Genomic DNA, 14,217 nt, shown 5'->3' on the forward strand with positions numbered 1-14,217 from the left:
CGTTTTCATTTTCTTCTTCTTCTTTAAAATATTTACTTATCTGAGAGGCAGAGTTACAGACAGAAAGAGGAAGAGACAGAGAGAAAGGTCTTCCATCTGCTGGTTCACTCCCCAAATGGCTGGAACGGCTAGAGCTGGGCTGATCTGATGCCAGGATCTAGGAGCTTCTTAGGGGTCTCCCACACGGGTGCAGGGGCCCAAGGACTTGGGCCATCTTTTACTGTTTTTTTTTTTTTTTTTTTCAGGCCATCAGCAGGGAGCTGGATTGGAAGTGGAGAACATGGGACTCGAACTGGTACCCGTATGGGATGCCAACACTACAGGCAGAGGCTTAACCTACTATGCCACAGTGCTGGCCCCAGGCACGTGTTTTCTTATCTCCTCTGTAAATAGATATCTGAGAGTGAAACTGTTTGGTCACATAGTAAATGTACAGTTAACTTCGCAAAGAAACTGCCAAAATCTTTTATAAAATGGTTAGAGTATTTCCCATTTGCCCCAGCTTAGTATGAGAGTTCCTGTTTCCAGCATTTGATATTGTATAGATCAAAAATACACTGTGGGATACTCTTGACTTGAAGTTCCACAGCAGGAAACATGGATTTGTAGGGAGGGAGTCAGATCGGTGGTGTCTGTTTGGGGTGGGGTTGGAGTGCATTTACTGCAGAGTGGGCTGAGCAGTGCAGGTTTTGATCACAGAGGTGGTCACCCAGGCATTAGTGAAGATTGGGCACCTGGCGCTGTAGCACAGTAGGCTAAGCCTCTGCCAGTGGTGTTGGTTCGTGTTCCAGCTGCTCCTCTTCCAATCCAGCTCTGCGCTTATGGCCTGGGAAAGCAGTGGAGAATGGCCCAAAGTGCTTGGGCCTGTGCATCCACAGTGGGAGACCCAGAAGAAGATTCTAGCTCCTGGTTCGGTCCATCTCAGGCCATTGTGGCCATCTGGGGAGTGAACCAGCAGATGGAAGATCTTTTCCTCTATCTTTCCATGTCTGTAACTACCTCTCAAATAAATAAATAAAATTTTAAAGAAACCCTCATTGAATTGTACACTGAAAATGGGTTCCTTTTATCATATGAAGATCATACATAAAAAAAGTTGCTTTAAAATGGTTTCTATCACAATAACAACAAAAGGATACCTAAATTAATAGATATTGTACAGCATTCTACTCTAGAAGTACATCTCAGCATTGGGGACACCTGTACATTTCCAGACAAGCTCCGGAGGTCTACTAACTTGGAAAGGTCGAGGCTAGCCTAGATGATGTCTCAAGTCCTCCAATGCCCCAGACCCTACAGAATGCAAGGCAGGTTAGTGACCGGTCTAGATGTCACTCTTCTCTACCCTCGATCTGGCCACAGCCCCATCAGTCCTGAGCTCTGGCTGACGATACTGCGTCATCCCCATAGAATCGTGTGGCGTGACCCTGGGCTGCTTTTCTCAGCACCGCCCTCCCCAGCAGTCCTAACAGAGACGTCTATTTCTGGAGCAGCAGTTCTTCTAGCAGGAGGCGCTGTGCTCAAAATTAGTGGGTTGGGAATTAAGTCAGCAGAGAGACTGGCAACGTGCTTATTCGTGAGGACTTTACGGGTTTGTTTTCCAAACAGTCATTCACAATTTAAAGTGATTCACGGCTTTTTGGTTCTGCAAGATTGAAAAGGCAGAGTGGAGGAAATGATTAATTCATTGTTTACTACAGTACAACTATTACTGAAGCACCTGATGTTAGCTCAGCACTTTCTTCTTGAACTTGAATTTCTCTCCAGTATGCAGGTGGAATGCTCCATGCTCAAGATACCTATGAACTAGATGATGAAGGCTGGAATTTAGCAAATGCCTTTGAGGGGCTGTTGCTGCTCTGAATCGCAGAGTCTGGAGTTAAGTTTCCTTGTACGTCCCCAGTGTCTGCCACCGTTACGGCTGCCCTCACCCAGTGCATTGCAGGGGGCCTCCCAGGTAAACCCCCATTGAGCACAGGCTGGCTGAGGGGCTGCAAGTTGTCTTCAGCCACAGTAGCGGCACTGGTACAGCTACCGAGGGCAGGGCGGGTGAGGGAAGCAAGCACTCCCTCTCATGCACACCCATGCGTCTGGAATTTCCCGCTCAGCCGGCTGTCAGATGGGTACAGAGGAAAGCAGGATAGTAGCGGCAGACATGCACTGCTCTTCATGTGTCGTCACAGCGGACACATCCATGAGGCGCCATCTCGTCCGCATTTGACAGAGGAGGAAACTGGGGCTGAGAGTGGTCACGTAAGTACTGGAGCGGGGATGCCAATTCTGGAAAGCACAGAATCTGCCGTCTGACAGAATCTGGATCTGGCCTGGAGAAGAGCACCTACATAATTACTGATTAGCACTTCGTGATTTCCTAGGGGCCTGGTGGAATTGATGGTTAACGCTTGGCCTTCCGCATAGACGCTGAGTGGTCCTCTGTTTTTAGAGTCACTGCATCACCTTGTGGTCATGATGGGAACTGCACGTCCCCAAAGTCCCAGAGTCCTGGCTCAGAGCGCTTGGTTTTCTCTGAGTCTGTCAGTTCTTCTGTAACCTCGGGAAACATTCTGCTAGATGCTGTGCCTGACAGGCTGACCTGCAGCACCGGGAGGGAGGGGCCATGCACTTCCCTGGCGCATCCTCACCCGCCTGGGCTGCAGGTCCAGAGCCATGATGCTTTTTTTTTTTTTAAATTTACTTGAAAGAGTTAAAGAGTTACACAGAGAGAGGCAGAGAAAGAGAGAGAGAGAGAGAGAGAGAGAGAGAGAGAGAGAGAGAAGAGGAGAGGAGAGGAGAGGAGAGGAGAGGAGAGGAGAGGAGAGGAGAGGAGAGGAGAGGAGAGGAGAGGAGAGGAGAGAGGTAGGTCTTCCACTCGCTGGTTCACTCCCCAGATGGCTGCAACAGCCGGAGCTGCACCGATCCAAAGCCAGGAGCCAGGAGCTTCTTCCAGGTCTCCCATGCAGGTGCAGGGGCCTAAGGACTTGGGCCATCTCTTACTGCTTTCCTAGGCCATAGCAGAGAGCTGGATTGGAAGTGGAGCAGCCGGGACTTGAACCGGTGCCCATAGGGGATGCCAGCACTGCAGGTGGCGGCTTTACCCGCTATGCCACAGTGCCGGCCACAGCCATGATGCTTCTTAAGCTGGGGCTCCGGTAGACAGCAGAGCTCCTCACTCTGCCCTCAATTTCCTTTGGAACCTTCCACACCCTGCTCCCACCCTGCCCGGTAATGCTGGCTGCGGCTGTGTTCGGTTATTCTCTCTCCATGTTATTCCCCTCTGAGAGCAGATGGAAATGCGGCTTCTTTATATTAACTTGCCCTAAGAGTTGCCTCTTTGCTATATCAGCTAAATCGATCGTATCTCAGCCACACTACACAGCCTTGACAATTCACCTGATCTCAGTGGGAATAAGAATCTGTCAAAGGTTCTGATGATTAAATGAAATGCTGCATTTCAATGCATTTGGTAAACAGTAACTAAACGTGCACATACAGTCAAAGCCTGCCTGTGATGTTGTTGCTGTCTTAGTCTGGGTGAGCACACCCTGCTTTTTACACGATGATGAAAACTGCCCAACGATGCATTTCTCAGAACCATTCCGTAAGCAACCGCAGCATAACTGTATAATGATTATCAGCAAATATTTCTTCCTCACTCACACGCTGCTTCACATCAGTGGAACACAGATCTCTGTAAGAGGTAGGGGGTGAGCACCTGCGTGGGTCCAGGTGGGAGAAGAGGTAAGAAAGCTTTTACAACCATGAGGAAGGCCAGGATCACTGCCCCATGGTCAGATACAGGGAACAGCCCTCCCGTGTTTGGCCTCAAACATCTCTTAAAATGTGACATTCCGGTATTGTTGGTCCTACGTCACCTTCACCAAAATCCTGAAGCAGGTGTGAAAATACCTGTGCGTGTTTTAAAGATGAAGAAGCAGATGAACAGGGAAAGGAAAGAATTTTCTCAGGTGCTCAGGGTGGCAGAGTTGACTTCAGAATGGGCATCTTGGGGTTTCTGACCAGGGTACCCCTCAGAGTAACTTTTCACGATACAGAACAGGGCTTCCAAACGTTTTCTGCCAGTGAGCTGCAGTAAGACAGCAGATGCTCACACAAAAGTGCACAACGGAACTAAAGTGCCAACAGTATTTGCCCTTTATCATGTACAAGTTCCACTCACAAAACTGACTCTCAGTCCACAGGCAGACGGAGGCTTGTGGTTTGGAAAACCTGATCCATAAGGTTCACAAACAGTCCCCATAGGATGTGTGACCTCTGCAACTGCCCACAGTTTCAAATGGACGTCATGGCAAAGCGAACCAACAGGGACACCAGGTAGACCCAGGAAAGCCCACCAGCTGGAACCTACCTAGCTCTTGACACAAGACTTTAAAATGACTGTGTTACAGCTGCTACGTCCTACCACATCTTGAACACAGGCAATGGTGCTTACCTCTTCACACATCAAACTCCGCCCACCCCACAATTCCACATCCTAAAGGTAGCAGAGGCATCACGCTCCCCGCATTAAGCATTTTGCCCAAAGGCTACTCAGTAAATACTGGCTCACTTAACACACGAAAAAATGCATAGCAACAGTGCCACTTTATTTTCATAACTCAAAGGCACTCGAAGTTCCAAAGGCCAAGGCAGCAACTTGGTCTATGTAAGATCTGAGTGTTAAAAATTAGTGGTCACAAGTTTCTTTCTTTTTTTTTTCTTTCTTTTTTGACAGGCAGAGTGGACAGTGAGAGAGAGACAAAGAGAGAAAGGTCTTCGTTTTGCCGTTGGTTCACCTTCCAATGGCCGCCGCCAGTGCGCTGCGGCAGGCGCACCGCGCTGATCTGAAGGCAGGAGCCAGGTGCTTCTCCTGGTCTCCCATGGAGTGCAGGGCCCAAGAACTTGGGCCATCCTTCACTGTACTCTCTGGCCACAGCAGAGAGCTGGCCTGGAAGAGGGGCAACCAGGACAGAATCCGGCGCCCGACCAGGACTAGAACCCGGTGTGTTGGCGCCGCAAGGCGGAGGATTAGCCTATTGAACCACGGCTCCGGCCACAAGTTTCATCCTACTGCGATCACCCAGGGGAAACTCGGAGTTCCAGTGGAGGGAGAAATCAGGAAGAGAAGGATGGGCATCGTTCTCATTCCTGCACTCGCTCCTAGTACGCAGGCAGCATGCTGTGAAGCAGGCCCGTGCCTTCAGACAGATGCCACTTTGCAATGAAGCTTTTCGGTCCTTTTCCTTGGTGACCTAACTGTCCCTTAGGCCTGTTGACCTTCAGTAAGAGTCTGACCAATGCAACTTAATTGTAATGCACGACGCACAGTTGGCTCAGCATTGCAGGTTAGACATATACATTTGGAATGGAAGGCTGTGACAGGTTTCAGGAATGTCCCTTCAAAGCACTAGGGACTCTCTCTGCTGTGAGTCCTGGCCCTAACATTATCAGCCTTTGCTTTATGAGAGTCAGGTGACCCAAGAGGAAAAGGCTGCGCAGCCTGAAGCACCAGGTCCACACTGGTGTCTTGCCTGCAGCTACCCACTGATGTGAGTGGCAGCTTCTGTCCCTGACTGGCCAAGTGAAAATCTAGTATCCCTGGGGACACACAGGGTGCCAGGACAACTCCGGTCCCCTGCAGGAGGGACTGGAGTGAAACAGCAACTCCTCAAGGCCACTGCCAGTGGGAAGGAGAGGGGGCTACATCCGTGTCCTCTTCTTTGGGCAAAAAAGTCAGCCCTTCCTTACGTGGACCCACTCGGGGAACACCTGTACCCCTGCAACCCAGGCGGTGCGGCACTGAGAGACGCAGGGAGGGAAGGTGTTGGATCGAAACCCTCGCTTTGTTCTCTTTGAACAAATTGGGGGAAGAAAAAAAGATTGCGTTGTGGTCCTCAGGGCTCTGCCTTGGAATTCTGCTTGTGAATTAGTCATTCATAACGAAGCTTTCGATACAACACCCAAAAACCATCCCAATAACAGCCTCATATTTACATGGTGCTGTTAAAAATAATGTCAAAATGTTTCCGAGATGCAGGGAAATCAGAAATGCTTTTGAAAACTGCAGTGACCACAATAATTGCAAAGCAGCGGGAGAGAAGATAGGGAATAGGAGCCTTAGGTCCAGGAGGCTCTGGGTTGGAAGGCGGCTCAGGTCCTGCCTCCTTCCATGGTAGGCACGAGGTAAGTGCCCGCTCAGCTTCCTCCTGACAAGATGGGAACAGAACACTTCCCCTACAAGACAGCAGCGAGAATTAAACAAAGGCACAACCTGTTACTTTATTAAGTCAGTTAATCAGATCTCCCTTCCCACTTGTATTTAGTAAGTATGTGCTCTGCGCTGTGTATGCACTTCTGTTTACATGTCAGTTTCACGTATGTTTCACATTCCCTTCCATTAACTTAACTGAAGCCTATGTTTCCTCCCCAGCCTCCAGGGCTGGTTGAAACAGGAAAAGAGAAAAGACATTAACTACATTTCGCATATGAAAAAAAAATAAGTCCCACAGAGAGAGTGAGTTAATTACCCAGCCAAGCCGGAAGTGCTATTTTTTTTTACCTTTCACATTCTGCTAAGTCCTAGATTAGCCGCGTGTAGCCAGAGGATGGGGCATGTCAACTTTGAGGGAACCTGTTCATGTTTTAGTCACTTGTATTTGTCCTCATTCACGACCCTGCGTTCCCAAACTGGGGCAGCACTCAGCGCTCGCGTCCATCACAAGGGGGCGTGGGTGGGCAGTCGCCCCCCAGGAGGAGCCCGGGGTCCGGGGCTCGGCCATGCGAGCGCGGGCGCGGCTGAAACAGAAGACGCGGCGCCCCGACACCAACCTTTCTCTTCCTGGGGATGGGCTCGTCGAAGAGCAGGTTGCCGGCCTCCGCCTCGTCGATGCCGTCGTCCGGAGGCGGCGCGGGGCTGCGGAAGGGCTTGAAGCTGTCAGCCGAGAGCGGCGGCGATGGCGTGGACGGGTTGGACTGGTCGCTGGGGGCGCTCCAGCTCCAGTAGCCGCTGCTGCTGCTGCTGGAGGGCACGCCGCCGCCCTCTTTCCAGGATCCGCTCAGGCCCTCTGCGCGGGACACAGACACAGCGTCAGCGGGCGGGGGGCAGGGGCACCTGCAGCCTCCGCATCCCACTCAGCCTCTGGGAATGCAAGTGGTATTCTAGTTCTACATGGCCTCCCAAGGCACCCTGCAGCGGATGAACGTTTAGATATCCTAGCCAGAGGGTACATCTTCTGATGGGGGCTGCACTGAGATCACTTGTTCCTTGGCATGATAATGAAAAACAAAAAACCAAAAATCAAAACACATAGACGGTCTCGCTCACTCAGTTTGAGGAGCTCTGAATTTATGGACTGCAGCTTTTCTAAGTCAGGGGTATTATTTGCAGTGTTGTTCCAAATTGTTCATATAGTCACTCTCATGCCAATTTCAACTTTTTTTTTTTTTTAAGGGTTTCACATAGGACTGTGAGTGATTCTTGGGATACATTTATAGGAAGTTCCCTTAAGATTTAAAAATGTAAGAGAAATAATTTCCAGATGGCTATCAGAGGCCATTGGCCATGCTGCTGATCAGAACAAATACCCACAACAATACTGTACCTTTAATGAGGGTTTTACACCTTACAAAGCTCATTCGTACACTCTCTAGCATTTTGACAGGCTCTGCCTCTCAGAGTAAAGGTGAGTATTCCCATTTTACAGATGTGGACACTGAGGCAGCGCCTAGTAATTAACCCAGGTCTGTTACAGGTCCTTTTCCCGTAGTGCCCCTGGGCCCTTGGAGGTGAGCATCCTATATCCTCATGGCCACAGGGGATGGGGTATGCATTTCCCACATTAAGTACTGACTGGGGTTGCATTTCACCTTTCCTGTTGGGGTGGAAAACACTGTGCATTGTTTGCTAATGGGGGAGGGACTTCTGCCCAGTTAGAATGTCTTTGGGGGACTTTAGGAATCACTGGAAATTTGCTTTACCTTTCAAGATGCAGAATCTTAATTAGCATTTGCATAAATTCTACTTTCTCATTGGATAATTTTTCCTCCATAATCGTGTACATTTTTATTGTATTAAATGTATTGAATGCATTAAATGAATGTATAAAAACTACAAGGAAGAAAAAAAGCCCCCAAATGCCCTATTAAAAAAATACTGTACTCAGTAATGAAGTAAAGACAAATGGTAGGCTAGAATTCATGGAGAAATGTCTTTTCTATTTTTTAAAAAATGGTTATTTATTTATTTGAAAGGCAGAGCGAGAGAGCGAGAGAAATCTCATAGCAACTGGGAAGAACCAGGCAGATAACACAGTCTGGGTTTCCTAAGTGGGTAGCAGGGACCCACGTACTCCCACCATCACTTGCGGTCTCATAGGGTGTCCATTAGCACCTGGAATTGGAAGTGGAGCCGGGATTTGAACCTAAGCACACTGGTGTGGGATCTGGCCATCACAAGCGGCATCTTGATTGCTATGCCAGTGCCAGGTCTCGTGAAGAAAGTTCTTTCCTCCTCTTTTTTTTTTTTTCCAGGTTTATTTATTTATTTGAAAGTTAGAGTTATATAGAAAGAGAGACAGAGAGAGATCTTCCATGTGCTGGTTCACCCGCCATATGGCTGCAGTAGCCTGGGTTGGGTCAGGCTAAAGCCAGGAGCCAGGAAATTCATCCAAGTCTCCCATGTGCAGGGGCCAAACACTTAGGCCATCTGCTGCTTTTCCCAGGTCATTAGCAGTGAGCTGGATCAGAAGTGGAGCAGCCAGGGCTCGAATCAGTGCACTTATGGGTGGGATGCCGGCGACACAGAGGCAGCTTTATCCACTATGCTATGCCAGCCCCAAGACATTTCTTAACTTCCTTCATCTGTTTAGGGATTTCCAGCATATTTCTCAACAATGTTAAGCAAAAAGTTCAGTTAGATGAATGAAGACTGAAGTTGAAATAGGAGAATTAAGTTACTGATTTCATCACATCAAGGTTCTTGTAGAATCAAACGGTCATTTATTCAGGCTCACACCTTTCCAGCATAACAAAACCAAATTAGTATTTCACTCCCTACAGCCTGCACAGAGCCGGATACACTCCCTGGGCTGGAGCTGGCTCTTAGAAACAAGAAAGCTCCTCCCTTCAATTTAAAGGACTTCCAGAGGATCCTTATACAAGTCCGTAGGTGGTTTTACCTGATGTGAAAAGCTCATTTGGCAGGCCCAGGTGGCTTATAAAGATACCATAGCAGGCGCTTGTAAAATAGAATAATAAAGTTCTTGGAGCTAGATGTGTGATCCTGTTAAGTAGGTGGAACTGAGTTTATTTTGAGAACCAACCATTGTGGTGGTGTAGTAACATCACTTCATGTCAAAGTAAAAGTTAATTTGCTTCCAGGTTTATGAATGGCATCTCCTTTAGGAATATTATTAAATCAGAAGGGCAGAGTGATGTTGAAATGAATTTTCAGGAAAAAGTCAGGGCTGATTCATAATATTTTTTAGGGGATAGCAAATCCTTAAGATTGTCCAAGAATACAAACAGGTGAAACCGGGCACATAAGCCTTTGTGACCTAGAGATCACACAACAGTTCCCCCAAATTTACTGATACACAACAAATCTGGAGAAAGGCTTTTATTCCTTAAAAAAAAAAAGGCCTTCATTATCATAAATTTTCCTATTTATGAATTTGCGGCATGTTGCAGGTGAAATGAGTGACATCAAACAGTTTCAGTTACTAGCTGAGTATTTTTAAAATCGTAAATGAACAATGAACTGCCCTGTTGTAATACTAACAAAGGTTTGCACCGAAGGATCTAAAGATATGTCTGATTCTAACCTTTTAAGTACAAAGGAACATTAAAAATTCTCAATTGTCAAAAGAATCCAATGGTAAAAATGATTAATTTACAGTATACTTACCCCCCCCCCGCGATGATTCCCTGGATTTCTGCAATTTTTTTTCCCTACACTATGTTTTGGGGGTGCCTTCAAGGGGTGCACACTGTAACTTTTAACAGCAACGCTCAGCTGAGAATGGTCAGGACCAGGTCTGCAGGAGGCGCCCACAGTTAGGGCAGGTCACAGGACAGGGCGGATGCGCTCCCCACAGGAGCGCCCCTTCCAGGGTCATGTGACAAGGTGGATTACCCCAGCCACCTTGAATCATGGTGTTGGGCCCCAGTAATTCATGACACTGATTTGAATTTCCAGCATTTGGTCATTCTTTCTGCTTATAACGGGATCACAGTAGACTCTGATGAGAACTTACTGGTTGTTAAACCAATTTATTTTAATATCTCCATGTTTCTAACCAAATGGTGTGTGAACCACAGCTCGATCTCACAACTGACTGTATTGGGGTTTTTTTGGTTTCCATTGCTCATGTGTCTCCTTCAACCTTCTCAGTGCATTTGGTTTCCTCCCCCAGGGAGTCCTCTGGGAATGCTCTTGCTAAAGCCACCAATGGCCTTCTTAATGCAGAACCCAGAAACATGCTTCTTAACGCTCTCCCTGAAACACACTTTCCCCTAGGATTCCTAATCAGACCAACAACCAAGGCAGAGGTGGAGTCAGTGATACAGACCCTCCCAACAAAGAAATGCCCAGAACCGGAAGGCTTCACATATTAATTCAACCAGATTTTTTAAAAAAAACTAATTCCAATTCTTCTCAAGCTGTTCAAAACAATGCAAAGGGAGATAATCCTCCCAAACTCCTTCTATGAGGCCAGCATCACCTCAATTCTTGAATTAGAAAAAGACAAAACAGAGAAAGAACTATAGACCAATTTCCCTGATGAACATAGACACAAAAATCCTCAACAAAATACTAGTCAATTGAGTCTAATGACACATCAGAAACATCATTCACCCAGACCAACTGGGATTTATCCCTGGTATGCAGGGATGGTTCAACATTTGCAAATCAATTAATGCGCTACATTTGATTACATCAAATTGAGAAGCTTTTGCGCTGCAAAAGAAACACTCAGCAAAGTGAAGAGGCAACTGACAGAAAGGGAGAAATAATTTGCAAACTATGCAACTGATAAAGGGTTAATATCCAGAATATATAAAGAGCTCAAGAAACTCAACAATAACAAGACAAACAATCCAGTTGAGAAGTGGCAATTTTACAGGCATTTACAATGAAAAATGCTTATACAGGCTTTTTTTCAAAAGAGAAAGTCCAGATGGCCAACAGACACATGCAAAAATGCTCAGGATCACTACCCTTCAGGGAAATGCAAATCAAAACCACAATGAGGTTTCACCTCACCCCAGTTAGAATGGCTTTCATACAGAAATCAACAAACAGCAAATACTGGCAAGGATGTGGGGGAAAAGGTACCCTAATCCACTGTTGGTGGAATGTAACCTGGTAGAGCCACTGTGGAAGACAGTATGGAGATACCTCAGAAATCTGAATTGAGACCTGCCATATGACCCAGCCATCCCACTCCTGGGGATTTACCCAAGGGAAATGAAATCATCATATGAAAGAGTTGTCTGTAACCCCATGTTTATTGCAGCTCAATTCACAATAGCTAAGATATGGAATCAACCCAAATGTCTGTCAACTAAAGACTGGATAAAGAAATTATAGGGTAGGTATATCATGGAATACTACACAGTGGTAAAAAAAAATGAAATCCTGTCATTTGCAACAAAATGGATGCAACTGGAAAAGATTATAGTTAGTGAAATAAGCCAGTCCCAAAAGGACAAATACCATGTGTTCTCCCTGATCTGTGCCAATAGAGTACCTAAAAGGTAATCTATAGAAGTGAAATTGATACTTTGAGATGTGATGACTTTGAATAGCCCTGGTCTCTACTGTTGAGGAACATTTTTTTTAATACTATTTGTTGAACTCTTTACTTAGTATAGGGTTAATCTTATATGTGTATAAAGTTAATTGAAAATGGATATTAGTAAAAAATAAGAATGGCAACAAGAGAGGAAGGAGGAGGAAGGGTGGGAGTGCAGGAAGGGTGAGAAGGATCACTGTGTTCCTAAATTTATATTTATAAAATGCTTTAAGTGTATATTCCTTAAACAAAAGGTTTCTGGGAAAAATACAAAACAAAATAAGTAAATAAGTCTTTAAAACATTATTTAATCTTTAGAGAGGTTTTTGATCCAACTACCTTCCCAATCAAATTAATACTGCTAGGGAAAATAACTTCACCAGCCCAATCTCCATTTACATGAGGATAAAAAGAACATGAACACTGTGAGGTTGTATTCTGACATGGCAGAAAACAGTGACAGAGCTCGAAGAATGTGAGCTGAATGGGTGGATGCATGAATGAAGTGCAGTGGGCATGATGACACGGACAGCCTTGGGGCCTCCATGTCTTCCACACTTCCCTTTGCTTCCTGCTACTGGCCAAAGGTTAACTGTTCATTGTTTTTGACAGGAAGGGGGCGCCACAATGGGAGGATCTGCTCTTGATGTTCAGGGAGTCCTTCCCTAAGCCTGTTCCCAGACTTACCATTCGGCCGCACAGGAGGGCTTCGAACCAAAGGGCTGGTCGACAAGCTGGTTAGTACCATTGCAGCTGTCACCTTGTCCATGTCTAGCTCCTCTGAAGATTTCCTGTAAAACAGAAGGGACGCTGTTAACTGTGCCCACTCTGCAGCCGCCAGAGGCCAAGTGGGGTACTGTACCATACACTGACTTCTTTAACTCATCCCCATGAAAACCCTATGTTCTGTTGGCTTTATTAGCGAAGAAGCTGCAATCCAAGGGGCTGTCATTCAGTCAAGGTCACAGGGGAACTCCATCATTCCTTGTTCACTAACCAACTGTTTCTTGGCGGTGAGCTGAGGTACAGGTGATATGTGGTGAAGAGTTTCTACCTTCCTGGAGTGGATGGGCCGGTGGGAAGAAACCCAATTGTAAGTAAACAGACAACCCAAAAGGAACCACATCATTTCTGATGGTGACCTTGCAGGAGGGGCTGCTGCTCTGGAGTGTGGGGGTGAGATGAGCTAAAGGGAGAGATCCAGGGTGACTTCATTTGCTGTCCTAACCATGAACAAGAGCAATTTACAGAGATCGGCTAGGCTGGAGGAGAAATGTAAGTAAGCAGGACTGTTTAAATGCCAGTTTCAAAGTTTGCGTTTTCCATACCTGTTAGATAACAACAGATCATAGGAACACTGGCACTCATTCGTGGAGATGAAGAGGCTGCTCTGGTTCATTACTTTTGCCCAGTTTAACCCTGAATAAAGGTTCATAAGATAATGATCACAGTGATCGCAATCAGCTTAAGTTATTTCAATAAAGAAGTTAAAATTGAGATGCAAAAACTGATGCAGTACATTGACATCAAATAAATTATCCTACCTCCTCCTGAGAGATGAACATTTTCAAATTAGGGAATAGTTGAAGCAGCACAACAGCGGATTAAGAAGCCACATCCACAAATGAATTGTCAGTTTGACAAATGTGGCTCTCATTCACAGGTGTGCTGCATAATTTGCAAAAGCAATGAACTCTAAGACATAGAAACTTCATAGCATTGCTTCACAACTCAGTGGGAAAAGAAATTCTGAAAAAAAAAATCAAATGGTCCCCAATTTGGAAAGTGTGCTCCATCACTATCAACATGCAGGTACAAAAATTGTTATAATTTGGCTCTGCAATGTCCATCATGATACTGTTATTATTCAAAGCTTGGTCTTTCGATCCAAAGTACCAAAAGGTGGGAATATTTAATATTTTCTTCTAAAATTCTTTTATTTTTAAAAAATATTTGTTTTATTTATTTGAAAGACGGAGTTACAGAGAGAGGTAGAGAGAGAGAGAGAGGTCTTCCATCTGCTCGTTCACTCCCCAATTGGCCGCAACGGCCGGAGCTGTGCCAATCCGAAGCTGGGAGCCAGGAGCTTCTTCTCGGTGTCCCACGTGGGTGCAGGGGCCCAAGGACTTGGGCCACCTTCCACTGCTTTCCCAGACCATAGCAGAGAGCTGGATCAGAAGAGGAACAGCTGGGACTAGAACTGGCACCCATATGGGATGCCTGCGTTTCAGGCCAGGGCTTTAACTTGCTGTGCCACAGCACTGGCCCCCTAAAATTCTTTTCAAAGCACCTCGTGCTCTTTCTCAGCAAAGGGTTTCCATCAAAAGAGAGGTTACTTGTTTTAGAAACCAGCAATCAATAAATACTTTTACATAAGGCAAGCGTGAGAGGACATAATGAAATTGAGGAAATTTTCAAGACAATT

At 46.1% G+C, this 14,217-nt stretch overlaps 1 protein-coding gene across 2 annotated transcripts in view; it reads right to left on the reverse strand.

The window, feature by feature from the left end:
- Window positions 1-14,217, reverse strand: part of ZNF704 (zinc finger protein 704) — a 229,796-nt gene that overhangs the window by 36,474 nt on the left and 179,105 nt on the right. For both annotated transcript variants that reach the window (XM_002710562.5, XM_051844571.2), the window contains exons 3-4: window positions 12,480-12,583; window positions 6,826-7,061 (exon numbers count right to left, since the gene is read on the reverse strand). In XM_002710562.5, the coding sequence (XP_002710608.4) occupies window positions 6,826-7,061; window positions 12,480-12,583 (340 nt within the window). The remainder of the gene's footprint in view (window positions 1-6,825; window positions 7,062-12,479; window positions 12,584-14,217) is intronic.

The sequence above is a fragment of the Oryctolagus cuniculus genome, chromosome 6 (genome assembly GCF_964237555.1).
Source record: "Oryctolagus cuniculus chromosome 6, mOryCun1.1, whole genome shotgun sequence".
Lineage (NCBI taxonomy): Eukaryota > Metazoa > Chordata > Mammalia > Lagomorpha > Leporidae > Oryctolagus > Oryctolagus cuniculus.